Source organism: Chlorocebus sabaeus, chromosome 9 (genome assembly GCF_047675955.1).
Source record: "Chlorocebus sabaeus isolate Y175 chromosome 9, mChlSab1.0.hap1, whole genome shotgun sequence".
Lineage (NCBI taxonomy): Eukaryota > Metazoa > Chordata > Mammalia > Primates > Cercopithecidae > Chlorocebus > Chlorocebus sabaeus.
In genome coordinates, this window is record NC_132912.1 from 92,547,174 (window position 1) to 92,568,385 (window position 21,212).

Consider the following 21,212-nt stretch of genomic DNA (forward strand, 5'->3'; position numbering starts at 1 on the left):
CTTTAATCATTTTTGGTCTTTTGCTGAGTAGCCCTACCCTTAAGCTATTTCAAAAGAGCCTCCAGTCAAAGCTATTTCATTAGCATAAATTCAGGTGTGATAAAAAGGGGGCTCTTTTTTCTAAGTTTATTTATTTTGTTTTGAGACAGGATCTTACTCTGTCACCCAATCTGGAGTGCAGTGGCGTGATCATAGCTCACTGTAACTTTGAACTCCTGGGCTCAAGTGATCCATCTCCGCCTCCCTAGTAGCTGGGACTACGGGTATGCCACCATGCCCTAGCTACTTTTAAATTTATTGTACTGTTAAAGTCTTTTTGTATTGCTACTTATAGAGGTATCTGTTTTCAAGTAATGTTTTATTGTATAGATAGTGAGTCCCCAGCCTTTTCGGTACCAACGATCGGTTTTGTGGAAGACAGTTTTTCCATGGACCAGGGTGGGGGTTACTTTAAGGATGATTCAGACACATTACAGTTGTTGCGCACTTTATATTATTATTACATTGTAATATATAATGAGACAATTATACAATTCACCATAATGTAGAATCAGTAGGAGTCCTGAGCTTGTTTTCCTGCAAATAGACGGTCCCATCTGGGGCTGATGGGAGACAGTGGCAGATCAGCAGGCATTAGATTCTCATAAGGAGTGCGCAACCTAGGTTCGTCGCATGCAGAGTTCACAATAGGGTTTGCGCTCCTATGATAATCTAATGCCTCTGTTGATCTGAGAAGAGGCAGAGCTCAGGCAGTAATGTGAGCGATGGAGAATGGCTGTAAGTACAGATGAAGCTTCACTCCCTTGCCTGCTGCTCACCTCCTGCTGTGTGACCCAGTTCCTAACAAGCTATGGGTAAGTACTTGTCTGTGACCAGGAGGTTGGGGATCCTCCCTCATATAGGTGACTATTTAACATTACTCTAGTAATGGGTATTAAGAGTATTTTCTATTTCTCAAATGTGTAGTTTTAAAGCAAATGATAATAATTGTAGCAATTTAGTCTAGGCCAGCTACTATGCTGAGTTGACAAATTATCTTAATCCTCACACAATTTGGGGTATAGACACGGTTTTTAACTTCCATTTTGTTGATAAGAAAACAGACATTGAGAGATACAGTAGTCTCCCTTTACTGGCAGTTTTGCTTTCTGTGGTTTCAGTTACCTGTGGCCAACCATGGGCTGAAAATACTAAATAGAAATTCCAGTAATAAACTGTTCAGTTGCAGGTCATTCTGAGTAGTGGATCAAAAGCTTGTGCTATCCCGTCCTGCCTGGAGTTGGAATTATCCCTTTGCCTAGCATATCCACATTGTTTGTGCTACCTGTTAATCACTTAGTCATCTCAATTATCAGGTCACCTGTCGTGGTATCAGGGACAGTGTTTGTGCTCAAGTAACTTTTATTTTACTTTATAACGGTCCCAACATGCAAAAGTAGTGATGCTGGCAATTCAGACAAGCCAAAACGTTCTTGTAAAGGGCTTCCTTTAAATGAAAAGGTAAAAGTTCTTAACTTAATAAATAAAGGAAAAAAATATTGTAATCTGTGATTGCTAAGATCTATGGTAAGAACAAATCTTCCATCTGTGAAATTGCGAAGAAGGAAAAATAAATTTATGTTAGTTTTGCTGGTGCACTTCACTGCAAAAGTTATGGCCACAATTCATGATAATTTCTTAACTAAGATGGAAAAGGCATTACATTTGTGGGTGAAGAATGCAAACAGAAATGTGTTTCGATTGATGGCATCTGGGTTCAATACTATCCGTTGAGGATCTTGAAATACTATCCAATGTTTCAGGTATCCACTGGAGATCTTGAAACATATCCCCTGTGGATAAGGGGGAACTTGTCTAAGTTCACTTGTCTTAGTCTTAATATGACTTGTCTGAGTTCACTCAGTAATAAGTGCTAGAGACAGGATGGAAACTGAGGCAGTCCTTACGTGCATCTTTGTGGAGCACATAGCCTCTATTATTATTAGTTATATAGTTGATGAAGATGGTGTTTATTACTTGAAGCCTCATATTTTTAAACAAAATAAGCAAATATTGTGAATATGTGATTATCATGTATGTATTATTGGAACATAAAGCTTAATGTAAGAATCCCCTGAAACCATACCACTCTGACTGTAATAAGGGCATCTTCATGCCTTTTTTTTTTTTTTTTTTTTTTTGTGGGGGCAGAGTCTCACTCTGTTGCCCAGGCTGGAGTGCAGTGGCATGATCTCAGCTCACTGCAACCTCCGCCTCCCGGGTTCAAGCGATTCTCCTGCCTCAGTCTCCCAAGTAGCTGGGACTGAAGGCACATGCCACCATGCCCAGCTAATGTTTTTTGTATTTTTAGTAGAGATGGAGTTTCACTGTGTTAGCCAGGATGGTCTCGATCTCCTAACCACGTGATCACTCGCCCCCGCCTCCCAGAGTGCTGGGATTACAGGCGTGAGCCACCGCGCCTGGCCTTCTCCATGCTTTTTATGGGGCATCTTTTCATTTAATTTCCTTCCATTTTTGAGCTCTCTAGCGGGTGTGAAAATGGAGTTTTGGCAGTAAAGCTCCCCAAGGGAATAGAAGAGAAGGCTCTGCTCCCAGTTAGATAACTTCCCTCCGGAAATCCTGGCAAGATGTACTGAAAGGTTTCAGAGAGGATTGGTATGATGGAAACTGGTATAAGGATGTACCTATATTAGCTTTTTTGGGTGAGGAATTATTTATTAGTCCATAGTACCTCGATTTCCCTATGTTTATGGAATTAGATTACTGGCAACCGCAGAAATCAATTGACCTTCACTTGCGTGGCTACCTTTTGATTTTGTGATTGTTTCGTTTTCTTCTCTTCATGTCATTATTAGCTTTTAAAGTATTTCTTGTATTCCTGGATTATATTACTCAGTAAACTTTAGAAATTTGAATCAATATTTTTCCCTCAGAATATCTTTATTGATTTTTGCTTGGTAATTATTTTCCTATTATGTACAGATGTTATGATTCTTTTTTGAGAGAACTTACAAAGTTTGAGATTCTTAAAATAATGGAACGAGAAATTGAATTTTTCATATGCATTCTTCATTAGAGTATTAAAACATTTTCTAATAATTTGAAGCTATAGTGTGTTTGATTTGTAGTATATTAGAATCTGTCATTTTTCTTTTAGGCTTTAAAGGATGTGAACTTTGAACATAGTTGCCATGAATTTTAAATAACAAAAAGGAATTGGTATTTTCAAAATATTCCATTTGTTTTATAAACATTGTTTTGTAGGTATCTGTAATGCGTCATGAGGAGAAATTACTGAGGATTAAAATTAATGAACTGGAGAAAAAGAAAAACCAGTGTTCTCAGGAACTAGATATGAAACAGCGAACCATTCAGCAACTCAAGGTAAACAGGTTTGTTTTTAAAGATGGTTTAAATGCATTCTCTTGGTATATTTTAGTGTACAAAAATGTACAAGTTTGTTTTTAATAACATCCTGTTTTGACTTTTTCTAGAATCTAGAAATAAATTATTTAAAATTAAGTGGGCAATAAAGAAAAAAAAAAAGATAAAATTAAGTAGGCCAGTAGTGACTCTCTTCTAACAAATAGAGTATGGAAAAGAAAAAGTAATAACTTCATAGTGAAGAAACCTAGCAAATACCACTTTAACCAAGTGTTTAAGAATAACTTTACCATTAGTCATATTGATGCTATGTGCTTCCTGGTTTGATGTGACCAGAAGGGCACATCCCCTCTTTAGTATTCTTTCCCTAAATTTATAACCTCAATCTCTTCATGAGAACACATCAGACAAACCCAAATTGAGAATGTTCTATTGCTTGACCAGTATGAAGTATAAAGTGTCAGGGTCATTAAAGACAAGTAAAGACTGGGGAACGATGGTGAAGTCTGGAGTGTAATTAATAGTAGTATACCAATGTTAATTTCTTGATTTTTGACAAATGTACCATGGTAGTGTAATATGATAACATTAGGGAAAGCTAAGTTCTTTGGAACTCTTGCAAAGCTAAAATTATTTTGAAATAAAATGCAAAAAAACAGAAGTCCAGGTCTTACAGCAAATTCCTTTTAAAAATGATACTTAAAAGGCAAAATCCCTTTATTGTATATGGTTATTTTTTGCTTGTTATCAACCAAATGGATGAGGCAACAATAAAAAATATAATTTGTCATATTATTTTCATGTTTGCTTTTAAATGAAGCAAACTAATGAATATTCAGGTATAAATACATGATTTTAATTCTTAACTGAATGTAATCGTAATAAAGCATTCTATAACAATAGCATCCTAGATCTCCATGTTCTCTAATGATTCACTCTTAAGACTTACAAAGTGAGGAGATATGGGTGACATTAGATAAGATTGGGGGTGAAGTTTGGATTACATGATAAGTTAAAACTAGAAGTGTAGGATATCTGGTCCCCATAATTTAATCTTGCCTCTTAAGGCTTATTTTTTTCCAATCCTGCAGCTACTTTCTAGGTAAAAGGGGTGGAGAGCTCTTTTTTTCCTTCATTTTGAGTTTAAGTTTACCAATGGGGAATCTTTTAATGGTTTTTCTTGTTCCTTCTATGTTAAATACACAGTAGAACTTCATTTTCCCCTGTTTCTGGTTTTTGTGGTTTGTAAGAAAATATTTACCTAAAACGTTGAATAAGTAAAATAACTGGGTCATAACTTAGATTAAAAGTATAGGCCAGGTGCAGTGGCTCACGCCTGTAATCCCAGCACTTTGTGAAGCCAAAGCAGACGGGTCACGAGGTCCAGAGATCAAGACCAGCCTGACCAACATGGTGAAACCCCATCTCTACTAGAAATACAAAAATTAGCTGGGTGTGGCAGCACGTGCCTCTAATCCCAGCTACTCAGGAGGCTGAGGCAGGAGAATCGCTTGAACCCGGGAGGTGAAGGTTGCAGTGAACTGAGATTGCGCTACTGTGCTCCATCCTGGGCAACAGAGGGAGACTCCATCTCAAAAAATAATAATAATAAGTGTAAAGTGGTTCTAAATTTACTTTTATTTTTATTTTTGAGACCGAGTCTCGCTCTGTCACCAGGCTGGAGTGCAGTGACGTGATCTTGGCTTACTGCAATCTCAGCTCACTGCAATCTCTACTTCTTCTTTCCCCTGCTCTCACCCTACTCTTTTCTCCAAGATGAAAGAAAGTTGGAAGACTGGTACCAGCTGGTATACCAGCCATATAGGAGACTGATTTCAAACTTAATATTGAGCCCTGTTTTCAAGATCCACTGTTAAATATTGTGTTTTTAAGTTAATTTGCATTTAATTCATATTCTCTCAATTTTTAGGAGCAGTTAAATAATCAGAAAGTGGAAGAAGCTATACAACAGTATGAGAGAGCATGCAAAGGTCAGAAACAAGTTTGTACTTCTAGAACGGGAAAAGTTCCCTTACTCCCCTTGCAGGGCATGCGATGGGGGTATGGCGTGCTTCATGGGTGCCCTGCAGCTCAAACCCCTAGAGGGGGAGCATGCAGACGGGCAGGTCTTGAGTGTGGGCTCCGACCCCATGGCAGCATCTAGGGTTGAGTGTTTACAGCTCCTGAAGCCCCAGTAGGCGTGTGTTACAGGGTGTTCTTTCAGCTTAGCCATCCACAGGTGGCTTGTGTTAATCAGCTCAGTTAGACCCTCTGCCTTATCTCAAGGACAGAGGCCTTTCTGTATCCCGGGATTCTTGCTCTAGTGTACTGGAAAAATCGGATCACACGTGGGCGTGGAGAATGAGTGCAAGGTTTTATTGAGTGGAGGTAGCTCTCTGCGGATGTATGGGGAGCCAGAAGGGGATGGAGCGGGACGGTGGTCTTCCCCTGGGCGGCCGGACTCTCATCTGACTGCCCCCAACCGAATTCCGTGTCGTCTCACAGTAGATGGCCTGCCAGCATCTGCTGGTATCTGCTGGTGTGTTCTTCTGCCAGTGTGTTCCTCTAGATGTTCAGCTGCTTGTGTGTGTGCCTGCCAGGGTCTCAGGGGTTTTACAGGCACAGGATGGGGGCATGGCAGGCCAGGGTGGTCTTGGAAAATGCAACACTTGGTTGTGAAAACAGACTCCTCTCCTCATTACCCCTTAACTTCTTTGTTCTGTGAGTGAGAGAACTAGGATTTGAACCCAGGTGTGCTTCACTCTTAAGTCTCAGACTCTCTTTACTAATCCATGTTATTTGTACTTGGGCAACAAAAGAAAGGGTAAGACAACCAGATTATTACTTATTTAGCTGACTTGTACATTGGTGGGGTTAACTTGGATGGATAACTTGGATGTGAAAATATATCTCTGCACACAGTACTGTTTTCTTCTGCTTTTCTTAGGCCTTGTCACCCTAACAGCTCCTGTTTCATAGGAAATAGTTCATAGCTCTCTTTTAGGATTCCCCTTTACTCTGGCTCCTTGTCCCTGTTGGTGAATGTGGACACATCTTAGATATTCTGGAAAAGTCTACCCTTGGACCAGGTTGCCCTGTAGTTTTTATCGTATTTTAATTTTTGTTTTCTTTGCCAAATGCGGAGAAGTATGGCGTAGGCCTACTGTGACTGTTTTTATCTGACTTCCACCTTTTCTGTGCTTCTTAGTCACTTGTAACCTACATATGTTAAAATCTGTCAGCATTTTGCAATCCCTCCTTTTTATTTTTATTATTTGATGTTATTGTACACTCTTCTTTTCCTCAGTTATGTTTATAAAGTAGTATTTATTGTATGTGTATTTTTTCTAAATATCAAGGTAATCTATAGCTCCTCCCACCTTTTGAAATTCTCTTGTCTCAGCTTTTATGATCTATTATGTACTACTTACCACCTTTCTCTCAGAGTGAGTCTCAGCCAGTCTGGCAACTTTCCTGATTAAGATGTCATCATCTTTTTTTTATTTATCTTTTCCATTAGAGAGAAGATGCTCCTATGATTTTAGTTGCGTATGAGACATTTCCCTACAGACAGACAACAAACAAAACTATGTCTTTAACTTTTAAGGCTTTCCCTGCCTTCTAGATTTCTGTTTATTTACCGAGTGCCTTTCACGTACCTATCTTTAATACTGAATTATTAAGCAATGGAGATCTAATACATATAACATAAAATTTACCTTTTAATGGTATACAGTTTAGTGGGCTTTAGTACTTTCTATTCACAAAATTGTACAACCATCACCACTATCTAATTACTGTATGTTTATAGTTACATAAAGAAAGAAACCCTTCAAAAAGAAACCCTGTACCTATCAGCAATCATACCCCATTTACCTCTTCCCTCCAGCTCCTATCAGCCTCGAATCTACTTTCTGTCTGTATGAATTTGCCTATTATGGCATTTCATGTTAAGTCAGTTCATACAATATATGGCCTTTTGTGTTTGACTCTTTTACTTAGAATAATGTTTCCAAGTTTCATCCATATTGTGTGTGTATCAGTACTTTATTCCTTGCTATGGCTGAATAATATTCCACATTTTATGTATCAGTTGATAGACATTTGGGTTGTTTCCACTTTTGGCTTTTATGAACATTTATATGCAAGTTTTTGGGTAAACTTATATTTTTAATTTTCTTGGGGATGGTAAGCAAGTGCTGAATGTGCAACACTTGATTGCTTATTCATTTAGTAGTCATTTATTTCACTATGATTGCCCATAGCTTTCCTTAGATAATATCTTTAGATAGCTATGATGAGATATCTATCTCAGACTTCTTTACTTTGCTTTATTTTCCATTTTATCTTTGTTTATTTTGGGGTTCCTTCCTGAAATAAAATGTAAATTACTGGAGTCAATGGCTGATTAAATAATTATCTTTTTGCCTTTACTGCTCTAGTTTGCTAGCTTTCAAATAATAGGTGACTAGCCATTAGTGAGGTTATCATTGGTGTTCTGGAAATTTTTTAATTGATAACTAGATTTGTAAATTGTTTTTCTAGTCCTCAGTTTAGAGTCAAAAATGCAAAGTGTAAGAGGGAGGGAATTCTTTGATTAAAATTATAATTAATTGTGTAATATGAATATATTTGAAAATCATGCTTTTTGAAAGAAAAGATTTATATGATAATATGAAGGTGACTTTAATCCTAGGAGGAATTGTTTTACTAGCATACCTGAAAGCCTGCATCAATGGAAAAATACTAATACAGTTTTCTCTTACTGTTTAGTTTGTTTTACCTTTGCTTTATGTGCACTTTGAGGGAGCCATCTTTGGGTATTTGTGTTACTAAAAGCAGCCTGATATGCATTTATAACTTTATCACCTCTGACATCAGTAATAGTTGGTAAGAGTTCTCTGAAATGAGCCCTGCTGCTATGTGCCATCCCCAGAGGCGACAAACTGACCTTCCCTCTTTATCCATTTCCTCAGACAGGGTTAATATAGAGTTGCTTACAATTAATTGCTGTAGTCATTCTTCAAGGGCCAGAAACAATTTTAGGAAGACTGTTAATACTAGCTTTTCAAAAGCCATTTCTGAGGAGCTGGTTTTAAATAAAAATTTAAAATAGAAATAAATGTTTGACTCTGAATATTTTTCTAGAAAAAGTAACTATGTGAGATTAAAAAAATAGTTCAAATTGGGATTGAGCTTTTTTAGTTTTAGCAGGTAAAGATTTTAGTTTGGTTGGAGAATATTAACACTGAAAATAAATATTTTGCCAAATAATGTTTTTTCCCCCTAAATCCTAAGATTTATGTTTATAGTAATAGTTATATTGGAATAGAGTAATTGTATTAGAAATTGTTAATTTTACCTGAAAAAACTTTTTTCCATTCATGCACTCTTGCAATCATCCAAGCATCCATCTTTACACCAAATATATATTTAGTATGTCATATATACCAGTACCGTTGAGACATTGAGAATATAGCAGTGAATAAGACAAAGTGTCTGCCTATATGGAACTAATATTCTATTACAGTTAATAAAAATGTATTTTAATTTTAGAAGAACTTAAGAAAAATTGGATATCTAGAGGCTATTAATTTCTAAAGTGTTCTCCCCCAATTTTTAGATCTAAATGTTAAAGAGAAAATAATTGAAGACATGCGAATGACACTAGAAGAACAGGAACAAACTCAGGTAGAACAAGATCAAGTGCTTGAGGCTAAATTAGAGGAAGTTGAAAGGCTGGCCACAGGTAAAACAAGATTGCATACATTTCTCTAAATACACTTTTTCATTAAAAAAAAAATTTCCTAGATTGCTTCCCTTGTTAAAGTAGTATGTATTTACAGTGATTCATAATGGAAAAGTATTTGGTGTTTTTTGAATGTCCTATTACTTGTCATTTTCCACTGTGATGAAAATTGTTTCAGTAAAATTATATGCAGTAAAGAAGGAGTAAGGACAGTCCATGATAACTTACGAATTATAAATTGCAAGTTATGGATGATAACTTGCCATGTTCCCTAGATGTTAAGAGTACGCTTTGAACTGAGTTTCACCTTTGTCAGGCTTTTAGCATTATCTTGTATGTTGATCTCAATAAATACTTTGATTTCATTGCTTTCAGAATACCATCAGAGGTTTTCTAGAGTATATGGAAAAATAGAATATTTACAAATAAAAAAGTTATGTGTGATTTTTGTAGAAAGGGCAAGAAATTTACAATTAAGAAATTGTCTATGCCATTTTATATATAATCTTGACAGGGTACTTGTGCTTACTCAGTCTAATTTTCCTCATCTGTAAAATGTGGTTGATGATGATAATGCCATATATACTATTGCACATTATTCTTTTTTTGAAATCATCTGACTTGAAGATTCATATTGTACATTATTCTTGTCAAGATCAGACGAGATGAAAAAATGTAATAGTACTGTGTAAACCCTAAAACTCTTTTTATAACTGTATTTTGGTGAATGAAATTGTGATGAGGATGAGGACAGTGAGTCTATGTGACTTTATACTTTTCTAGCCACTTTCATGGACATGGGAAACTTTTCTTGAGAACTGCATGAAGTTTTCTATATAATAAGGTTGATAATGAATTTATTATACTATACTGTGAATACTATTCATTGGGTTCCTGAGAAGTCCCTGTAGTTCCTCTTCACTAAGAATTTAGTAAGAACTCCTAAAAGTTAAACTATAGAATAGCCTCAGTTCCATCTTGGTCTGTGTTCTTTATCTGGGCCGTACTGATTTGTGTCTGCAGCCCATGTCAAGTGTATCTCTACATGGTATAACTTTTGAGTATGCTTTAAAACATAATTTTATGTCTTCAAATCAGAATTGGAAAAATGGAAGGAAAAATGCAATGATTTGGAAACCAAAAACAATCAAAGGTCAAATAAAGAACATGAGGATCACACAGATGTGCTTGGAAAGCTCAGTAATCTTCAAGATGAGTTACAGGTATGACTTTATATATGTTTTTATGTTTGTATGTATCTGTCTTCATTACATTTCTAATAAGAGGAGAATTCAGTATTTTATATTTTGTAATTAACTTAGATATGGGTGAAATAATACCTGGCAAATGTTAATATGTAAATATAACTTTTCAGATCACATTGAAATGATATGGGGAAGAAATTCCAAGATACAACCTATTAAGTGCCAGTGAAATATAGTGATTGGGTCCTCAGTTTTATATTTTACATATATAATTCTTAAACCACTGCTTCTAATGTCCTTGTGCCCATTTTTCTACTCCTTAAACTTCTTACTCATCAAATACTGCTGTGGAGAAAATGACCAGGAGAATTATTTTGATTACTGTAAATCTCTTCAAAGTTTAATTATTAAATTGGAATAGAATTGTGTGTCTGAACACTGACATACATATAAAACTATACTATGTAGAAGATATTTTATTGTGCGTGTGTTTTTTCTTGTTCAGTTTTAACATACAACATATAGGGGAAACTTTTTTTCATAGGATTTACCAAATACTGTTATATTTTGTACATTTTATTAGAAGTGGCATTCATAACAGAAGCTGTGGGATTGAAGGAAACATCATAATAATGGTTTTGGGAGATTGGCTGCATCTAATTTTTTTTTTAAATTCTGGCTGTATATTAATCATATGCTGAAAACAAATACAAAAAACTACTTTTTTTGTTACATATTATATATTCTAAAATTTACCCTTTTCATTGTGAAATTCCAAAAGCAGTTAGAACAAAATAAATATTATGAAAAAAGTGTATCAACCATATTGAGAATGTTTGCATTCAAAAGTATTTGTGTATTTTGCACTGTTCTAAGATGATATAATCACATTACTGTAGATTATAAACTTTGTAATCCTGGAGTGGACTGCCATACTTTGTAATATAGTGATTTTAGAAATTTTCTTTCTTTCTTTCTTTCTTTCTTTCTTTTTTTTTTTGAGATGGAATCTTGCTCTGTCGCCAGGCTGGAGTGCAGTGGCGCGATCTCGGCTCACTGCAACCTCCGCCTCCTGGGTTCAAATGATTCTCCTGCCTCAGCCTCCTAAGTTTTTGGGACTACAGGCGCCTGCCACCATGCCCGGCTAATTGTTTTGTATTTTAGTAGAGACGGTGTTTCACCATGTTGGCCGTGATGGTCTTGATCTCCTGACCTCGTGATCCGCCCACCTCTGCCCCCCAAACTGCTGGGATTACGGGCGTGAGTCACCGCACCCAGCCTAGAAGTTTTTTAAGTGGTATTACTGTTTTTATTTCAACTTAAGTTCTACTTGGGTTTTATATATATAATATTAAATGCCTCTGAACCCAAAGAATCTGTGGTACCAGTTTGAAAATTACTGATCAGCAGTATTCTCTGTCCAGCTCTTCTGGATGTTCTTTTAATAAATACCCTGTTGCACAAGTTATTTTTTATTTGGCATCTTGTAGGCCCAGGAATATTTTATTTTTAAAACCATCCAGTTAGAAATGACCACCATAAACAAAGCCTTTTTTATTGTTTTGGCATTTAGGAAGATTTGAGTCAGTTTAACTGTTTCAGAAATTTGAATTGTTTATTTTTTCTTAAGGTCACTGATAAAAGTATTTAAATGGACTTCATAGCAAAATAAATTTATAAAGGAAATGTGTTTAGGAAAGCAAACCAGTTGTTATTATTGTTTTAAAATAATCCGAAACTTTGATCTTGTCGTTATTTAAAGTAAAACATTTAAAGTTTCTGTAGAGGTGAAAAGTAATGGATTGTATGAAAATGTCATAGAAGCATGTATTGACTACTTTGTAGACATGTGATAATAACTTATACCATTTATATATATAGGAGTCTGAACAGAAATATAATGCTGATAGAAAGAAATGGTTAGAAGAAAAAATGATGCTTATCACTCAAGCGAAAGAAGCAGAGAATATACGAAATAAAGAGATGAAAAAATATGCTGAAGACAGGGAGCGTTTTTTAAAGCAACAGAATGAAGTGGTTAGTAACAATTGTATCTTTGATGTATTTCACCTGCTTTCCTTGGTGTGTTAAACGTATTTCTGGAATTACCAGTTTCTACATGGTTTTCTGTTTTTGGTTTTTTAAAGGCAAGTTATCATATTTATAAGATAACTTTTCTGTTCCAATTTATGAGATAACTTTTCTGTTCCAATTTATCTTGATATTCACTGACGTTCTTGTTTTAACTTGTTTCAGTTGATTTAGCGTGTTGAGAGAATACCTTATTGCTTCTTACTGTCTAGATACTGAAGTTAAAAATCTCTTCCTTTTGACCGTTATGGAGTATTCCCTATTATATTTTAAAACTTTTTGCATTTTGAACTGTAGATTCTAATATTGTATACATTTTATCACATAAAGTCACCTAAATAGTTTCTAAAAGACTGTATATATAGTAGAAATGACTGTCAGTTGTAAAATGACCTACAGTTTACCAGTTGTAGCTCTTGTAATGATTCTGTCTTAGCCTGTTCTTTTTTTCTAATTGGCACTTAGTCTATTTGACATGCAATGTTGGCAATCGGAAAAAAGAAGCTAAACGTTATTGTTAATCCGAGGAAAGCTATTGAGCAACAAATATTTTAAAATGAAAAACCAGTGTCTGTAAAAATAGTAACTTGGCAGTATCATATTGTCATCTGTTGGCATTTCCTTTTTTTATGACTGCATTTGACTAAAGACAGTTAAACTTTCCTGTAAAAACGAAGATTTTCCTTCCTTCCTTCCTTCCTTCCTCCCTCCCTCCCTCCCTCCCTCCCTCCCTTCCTCCCTTCCTCACTCCCTCCCTTCCTTACTCCCTCCCTTCCTCCTTCCCTTCCCTCCCCTCCCCTCCCTCCCCTTTCGTTTTTCCTTTCCTTCTTCCTTTCCTTCTCCTCGTCCTTCTCTTTTTCCTTCTCCCTTTTCCTCTCCCTTTCCTTCTCTCTTCCCTTCCTTTCTTCTTTCCCTTCCCCATCCCCATCCCCTTCCCTTTCCCTTTCCCGTTTCCCTTTCCCTTTCCCTTTACTTTCCTCTTTTAAAGAGACAAGGTCTTGCTCGTCACCCAGGCTGGAATGCAGTGGTGTGGTCATGGCTCACTGCTGCCTCAAACTTCAGGGCAAAAGCAATCTTTCTGCCTCAGCCTCCCAAGTAACTGGGACTAGTAACTGGGACTACAGGCACATGCCACCACACCTAGGTACATTTTTTATTTTTTGTAGGGACAGAGACTTGCTGTGTTGCCCAGGCTGGTCTCAAACTCCTGGTCTCAAGCAGTCCTCCTGCCTCACCTTCCCAAAGTATTGGGATTATGGGTGTGAGCCACTATGCATTGTACCTGGCCTGGAATGTTAGTTTTCAATAAGGTAAGGACGGTTTTTCCACTTTTTTCCTCCCTAGCTTTGAAGCTGCTTTTAACATTGGATATTGAACAGAGTTGGCCAGTTTTTATTAAAATGAGATTGTTGTGAGCTAAACTTTCCAGCACACTTGCTAAACTCCAGACCATACATGTATTGTACACCAGAAATCAAGCCCTTGGTTGAAGTATGTGTCCTTTCTGAAGCTAGAGTCTACCATTGAATGCTCTGTCCTCATAAATTTGCTCGCATAAAAAAGTTTACTTTTTTATTTTGAAATCACTTTCTTTACAGAAAAGTTACAGAACTAGCACATAGAATTCCTGTATACCTATCACCGAACCTTCCTGACCCAGTAGTAAGAGGCAATAAGTGAAATCAAAACAGAAGGCTGTCATAGTTGCTCCAGTTCCAAACCAGTGGTTTCTCTGGTAGCAATGCCAGCAAGTAATCCCACTTTGAATTTTTAATCCTAGGGAAAGCTAGTTTACTCTTTTCTCTCATATGTTTCTTTATAATCATACTTAGGTTGTGTATGTGTCTGCCATATATAGAAAACACATTTTTGATGTAATGTTAATTTTTGATGTAAAAGCAACATGGAAAGCAAATAGAACATAGGTCAGTGAGTTATTGTAAAGCCAGTACCCACTTAACTAATACCTATTTCAAGAAGTAGAACACTGCTACACCCCAGAAGCTCCTTCTTCTGCCTCTTTTCCAGTGGTAATAACTAATCTGTCCTTCAGTGTTACACTTCAGTTTTGTCTGTTTTTGGGTTTTATGTAAATTGAAATATATGAATATATTTGATTGTACCTGACTTCTTTTCATTCACTATTTTATATTTGTGAGAATCATCCATCCATGATTCCATGCATGTATCTGGAGTTAGTCCACTTTCATTGCAGAATATTTAAGTGTATGAATAAACCACTGCTAATTCATTTTAATGTTGAAGATATTTGGATTGTTTTCTGGTTTTGGCTGTTATGAGTAAATTTTCCTATAAACATTTTTATACATTTATTTTGGTGCTCATTTGCATGTATCTCTGTTGTGTATATATATATACAAGACAATTGCTGGATGATGGGGTATATGTATGTGAAATTCTAGTAGAGTGCTGCACTGATTTTCAAAGCAGTTGTACCCATTTATACCTCAGCTACTGTTGCAGTAGCTGTATAGTCCCACCAAGGTATGGTATTGTCAGTCAGTTTTTAAAATGGTTTTAATTTGCTTTTCACTAATTACCAGTGAAGTTGAAGATTGTTTCATTTGGTTATTGGCTGTGTTTATACAAGTTCCCTTACCTGTTTCTCTGTTGGATTGTCTAGCTGCTGCTTCTTTGTAGGAATTCTTTATAGTTTTCAGGATAGAAGCCCTTTTTGTAATGTTTTGCAAGTACCTTCTCTCTATCTCTAGTTTGCTTTTTCTTTCTTACTGCCTTTTTGTGAGTAGGAGTTCTCATAAATTATTATTGTAGATATTGTAGATATTACAGTTATTGTAGATAATTTTATAGTATTGTAGATAATTGTCCTAACATTTTTCTTTATGAAGCCCAAGGACTTGAAGATGGTGTGTTATATTATTTCCTGAAAGCTTTGAAGTTTCATCTTTCATATTTAGATACTAGAATTGATTTTTATGCTGGTGTGAGATAGTGGTCAAAGCTCTTGAGGTTTGTTTTAATGTGAATTACCACCAATTGACGTGGAAATATTTATTGAAAAGACTGTTTCTTTCTCATTGCTCTGCCACTTTTGTCATAAATCAGTTGCCCACGGGTTAATTTTTTATGTGATGTAAGATTAGGGTTGGGGTTCTTTTTTTTTTTTTTTCATTTGGCTATTCAGTTGTTCCAGCACCGTTTATTAGGAAGATTGTCTTTCCTGTCATTGAATTTTTTTGCCACTTTTTTAGGTCAATTGACCATACATTTGTAGATTGTCTCTTCTGTCCCATTGATTTCTCTGTCTTTACACACTGACTTGATTAATGTGCCAACTTGAAATTATAGATAATTGCTCTCATTTTGTTCGTCATTTTCAAAATAATTTTGAGTATTCTAGATGATTTGCATTTCCAAATAATTTTTAAGAGTCACCTTTTCCATTTCCACACACATTCACACATATCAGAATTTTGATTAAAAGTGCTTTTACTCTATAGATCTATTTGGAGGAGACATCTTAACAATATTGAGTATTTTGATCCTTGAACACAGACCAATCTCTCCATTTATTTAGGTGTTCTTTAATCTCTTTCAGCAATATTTTGTGGTTTTTCATATTTAGGTTTTACACATTTTCTATATCAGTATTTCATGATTTTTGAACCGATTATAAATGGTCTTGTTTTCTATTTTCATTTTTCTATTGTTTGTTGCTATTACTGTGGTTTTACCCACTAATTTTCCAAATATTGGCAGAAATGTTGATAGTAGTTTGAAAGCTATAGCTATAATTGTGTACTGAAGGAAGTTACCAGTAAACTGATTTTTGGAATGAAATGGAATATGGATAAAAATAACGTGGACATTTATAAAATGATATGTATTTTGTTTTATAATTAAATGTTTTATCTAGACTACTTAATTTGTTATGTAATCTTGTTTGCAGCTATATTTATGGTGTTATATGTAATAATTTCTAAACATTCTTAGATTCACACTATATCAAGGTTGATTTTAATATTTTCTTTATTTCTTGATTAGGAAATACTGACAGCCCAGCTGACAGAGAAAGATAGTGACCTTCAAAAGTGGCGAGAAGAACGAGATCAACTGGTTGCAGCTTTAGAAATACAGCTAAAAGCCCTGATATCCAGTAATGTACAGAAAGATAATGAAATTGAACAACTAAAAAGGATCATATCAGAGACTTCTAAAATAGTCAGTAGTCTTTTTTGCTATGCCTTTTTAATTGAACATAGTTAATTGACTAACTCTTAAAGGATAAAAAAGTATAAGTCTCAATAGACCAAAAAGGAATCAGAGTATTTAAAATGTGGAGATTTTTCATGATTTTGAGTTTTGAAATTTATCATTAAGATTGATTTGTCAATCAATGATTGAGATGTAGCATTTTCTACAATATTTTGGTTATGTCTCTCAAGTAGAGTAATTAGAAAATCAACAATTTATGGTTTAGTCCCTAATCTACCTTTAAAATATGGATGTGTGATTCAACATGAACTCTTGGTGATTTGAATACTTGGACCCATCCTTAACTTTATTTTATAAAGGTACAAATTATTTTGAAAGTAAGCCTAATGGTAGAGAGACATGAGTCATTCAGCTGTTACTTTTATATTACCTTGGAACTGGAAATCCTGAAAGAGGAGAGAATTGCCTTTTAGAGATAGTAAATAGTAAATAGAATCTGGGTACATCTGAAGCTAGTCTTTCTGGAGTAAATAATCTATACTTAAAAATATGCTGCTCTAAAGCCTTCAGACAATAGGAAAAATACGTATGTGTGTGTCACATCAAAAGACTATGACTGTAAGAGAGATTACATGCTTTAAAAAGAGGTAGTATTGTGTTGTTTAATAATATAGACTAGAAAGTCAGGAAAACTAGGTATCAACTGCTGTCGCTGTGGTTTTGGGACCTTTGAGAAAAATTACTTATCATTTCTGATCTTTATCTAAAACAGATAATAGTGTTTTCCTAACAGAGTTGTGAAATTAATGAAGATTGTAAAACAAGTAGCACAGTTCTTACTCCAGTGGAAATCAATACATGCTACTTTCCCTTTTATGAATTCAGTAGAGTCTTTCTTATTTGGCAGTAATGGGGAGGTGACATAAGAGGTTTACTTGACTTTTGATTTTGATGGCTGTGATGAGGAGGTCTGTGTACAGTTTATTAAGTTTTAAAATGTAATCTGATATTTCTTTATAAGTTGCCTAAGTAGAGTTTAGAAATAGAACTTTATGACTGAGAAAATGGGATGAAGAATGTGCTGCAAGAAAAGGTTTAGCTTTCCTTATGGTCTTTTATACTCTAATGCTATAGTTGCATTCCTGAGAAGCCTCCAGTTTTTCAAAATTGTGTTATCAAAAGCAACTCTTGGGATACTGAGCAATTCTAACTCAGTACACACCTTGACCATGCCATTTAACGTGTGTAGTTCTCTATTTCCTCATCTGGAAAGTAGGAATAATGCTTCTTGCCAGACCTACCTGCAGAGTTGCAATGAAAGTAAAGCAAGAAAATGTGTGCAGAATGCTTGGAAGTTGCAAGCAATCTTTCAGATTTCTCCTTAGATCAGAGTCAATAAACTGGAAAGTGACCCAGCCTTTCCTGAGTCTCTGAGGATGAAAGAGAAATAGGAGGGCTAGATGGTCATTGAAGATGTCTTTACTTATTTCCACTGTTTAGTTTCACACAAATCTTGATTTTATATTCTTTATGTGAAGTGTTTTCAATATATTTTCAGGTTACAATGCCCTGTTGCTTTAATATTGCCTTACTTTAGGAAACACAAATCATGGATATCAAGCCCAGACATATTAGTTCCGCAGATCCTGACAAACTTCAAACTGAACCTCAATCGACAAGTTTTGAAATTTCCAGAAATAAAGTACAGGTGGGTATTTGGCAGCACGGTCCACTTATTGATTCTCTTTATCCACTATTGCTAAATAACACTTGCAAGTGTAATATAATCAGTTGCTGAAGATACCTTACTGCACAATTAGCTTTATGTGCTCTGGGCTGTGTGAAAGAAACTAGAGGCTTTTGAGGAGAGGTGAAATTCTTTTGGGAGATCATATCCCCAAATGATGTTAATCTCATCTTAAAAGCACTAGATCTGTTAATATAAACAAACATGATGGTCAGAAATAGGAAATCCTATGAAAGAGAAAATAGGGATAATTTGCTGTCATAAAAGGTTGCTTTAATAAACATTGTGTTAAATAGTATTTTTTGGAATTGTATCCATTTAATAGCTTTGTCACCAGTCTTCAATAACAACTCATGAGTTTCCTTAATTGTTTTGGACTTAGGGTTCTGTGAATAACTTTGGATAATAGAGAGATTCTGTGGTTGGATATGAAATAGATAAAAATTCTATGTTACTTACAATTTTTGAAGATAAAATTACTTTTTAAAACACATTTATTGGGAGCATTCAGAGTTGGGAACCTTTTTAAGCGCTGAGGATACAAACATCAATAAGACATGATTGTCATCCTCAAGGAGTGTAAGGTAGATACATAAGTGACTGACTTGTTTGATTTTACTTATGCGCTAAGTGTTATAGTAGAAATATAAAATGAGTACCATAAGTAACACTGAGGAAGATGAAATGAATTTTGCCTGAGTGGTTGTGGAAGTGGATTAAAGAAGGTGATGCCATATTGTATCTTATGAATAGAAGCTTATTAAGCAGACAATGGGAAGAAAAAGTCTTTTAAAAAAAAAAAAAAGGGTTTCGCTATGTTTCTCTGGCAGCTGGACTTGAACTCCCGGGCTTAAGCGGTCCTCCTGCCTCAGCCTCCTGAGTAGCTGGGACTACAGGCATGTGCCACCATGGCCAACTAAGAAGGGCATTTTAATCTGGGAAAATAACATCAGCCATTCGTTTTCTCTTGGTTTTTCCTTGACAGTTATTAGCAGTTTCAAATAATTAGCACTGACCTTGGGGACTAATACAAATCATAAATTTCACAGAAAAGTTTTAAGTTGATCCATAAACAAGGCTTAATTCTTGATTGCATGGACAAACACATATAAAGGAACATTTCTTTCTCCATAAATGTATGTATGTTGTCCTAATTTCCTGGTTCCAATTTTCTAATTCCAGCAGTTATTGTATATTCCACAGTTTGGGGAATCATATTGTTAGGCTATTTTGTATTGTTCTTGCCTTCATGTAATCAATGTACTTAACCAGGCTGAAAGTCCAAAATGATTAATTCACTTAACTGGTAGTTGATTCTGGGACTTCCCCTGGACTTAATTTGTGGCCTCTCCCTGTGGATTGGACCTCTCATGGCATGGTAGCTGGTCTCAGATGGGGCATTTTGAGGGAGAGTGTCCTGAAAGTGTTCTAAGAGGACAGGACAGAAGTTGTAATGCTTCTTATGATTGAGCCTTAGACGACCATAATGTTATTTCTACCACATCCTATTGGCTATAAGGCCCAAATTCAAATAGAGGGGAATGAGAGACTCCATCTCTCAATGGGAAGAGTAGCAAAGTATTTGCAGCCTACTTTAATATAACCAGGCTGTTTGTCAAAAATCCCAGCCTCCTCCCTTGGAGGTTTCTGATTTACTGGGTTTGTGGTAGGGTCCAGGAGTCTTATAAACAAATTCTGTAAGTAATTCTTATGATCATACAAGTTTGGGAAATACCAATCTCTTAAGTTGGCCCTAATTTTAACATACCATGTGTGAGCCTGAAGAAGGTAGATGATAACTCAGTCTTTCTGTCTTGCTATGACCTAGCACACTTTTTGTCTTTCCTGATGCATTGTCTTGAATAGGCATTTGAGAGAACTAATTCTTTGTGGTTTATAAATGTATACTCTACAAATAATATTTTTCCTTTTAAATTCTGTTGTAGGATGGATCTGTAGTCCTTGACTCTTGTGAAGTGTCAACAGAAAATGATCAAAGCACTCGATTTCCAAAACCTGAATTAGAGATTCAGTTTACACCTTTACAGCCAAACAAAATGGCAGTGAAACACCCTGGTTGTACCACACCAGTGACAGTTAAGATTCCTAAGGCTCGGAAGAGGAAGAGTAATGAAATGGAGGAGGTAAATACTTAACTGATGAGTATATTTAACAAACAAATCTTATTATAAAGCTGTTACAGTGTAGAGTTAAACTCTGCTGTATTGCCCTCCTGTTCATAGGCACTGCTGTTAGAGATCAAAATCACAATTTATGCTATATTTTATACCCTTCAAGGGTATCACTATGGGCCAGGCATGGTGACTCATGCCTGTAATCCCAGCACTTTGGGAGGCTGGGGCTGGCAGATCACTTGAGTTCACGAATTCAAGACCAGCCTGGTCAACATGGTGAAACCCCGTCTCTACTAAAAATACAAACATTAGCCAGGGGTGGTGGTGCACACCTGTAATCTCAGCTACTCAGGCTGAGGCAGGAGAACAACTTGAACCCAGGAAGTGGAGGTTGCAATGAGATGAGATGGCACCACTGCACTCTAGCCTGGGTGATATAGCAAGACTCTGTCTCAGAAAAATAAAGAATATTACTGTGGTTTAATGGTCTTCAGATAAAAAGCTATGTATATTAAATGATATAGCTTATCCCTTGCTTCAGTTGAACTATAATACATCAAATGATGGTGGATTTTACTGGAGAGCCATTTCAGTATACCAGTCCTGTTCATACTTAGTCACTTTCCCTGTAATGGAAAAGGGGGTTATGTAGAAATCAGAGAAACTGAAATGGCTAACTTGCTTGAGTATAATCTTTGTCATTT

General features: G+C 35.7%; 1 protein-coding gene across 3 annotated transcripts in view; it reads left to right on the forward strand.

Moving 5' to 3' along the window:
* The window catches only part of KIF20B (kinesin family member 20B), a 69,489-nt gene that overhangs the window by 39,668 nt on the left and 8,609 nt on the right, over positions 1 to 21,212 (forward strand). For all 3 annotated transcript variants that reach the window (XM_007963514.3, XM_007963516.3, XM_007963515.3), the window contains exons 22-29: positions 3,265 to 3,384; positions 5,315 to 5,375; positions 9,008 to 9,133; positions 10,232 to 10,356; positions 12,220 to 12,375; positions 16,456 to 16,632; positions 18,224 to 18,334; positions 20,320 to 20,517. In XM_007963514.3, the coding sequence (XP_007961705.3) occupies positions 3,265 to 3,384; positions 5,315 to 5,375; positions 9,008 to 9,133; positions 10,232 to 10,356; positions 12,220 to 12,375; positions 16,456 to 16,632; positions 18,224 to 18,334; positions 20,320 to 20,517 (1,074 nt within the window). The remainder of the gene's footprint in view (positions 1 to 3,264; positions 3,385 to 5,314; positions 5,376 to 9,007; positions 9,134 to 10,231; positions 10,357 to 12,219; positions 12,376 to 16,455; positions 16,633 to 18,223; positions 18,335 to 20,319; positions 20,518 to 21,212) is intronic.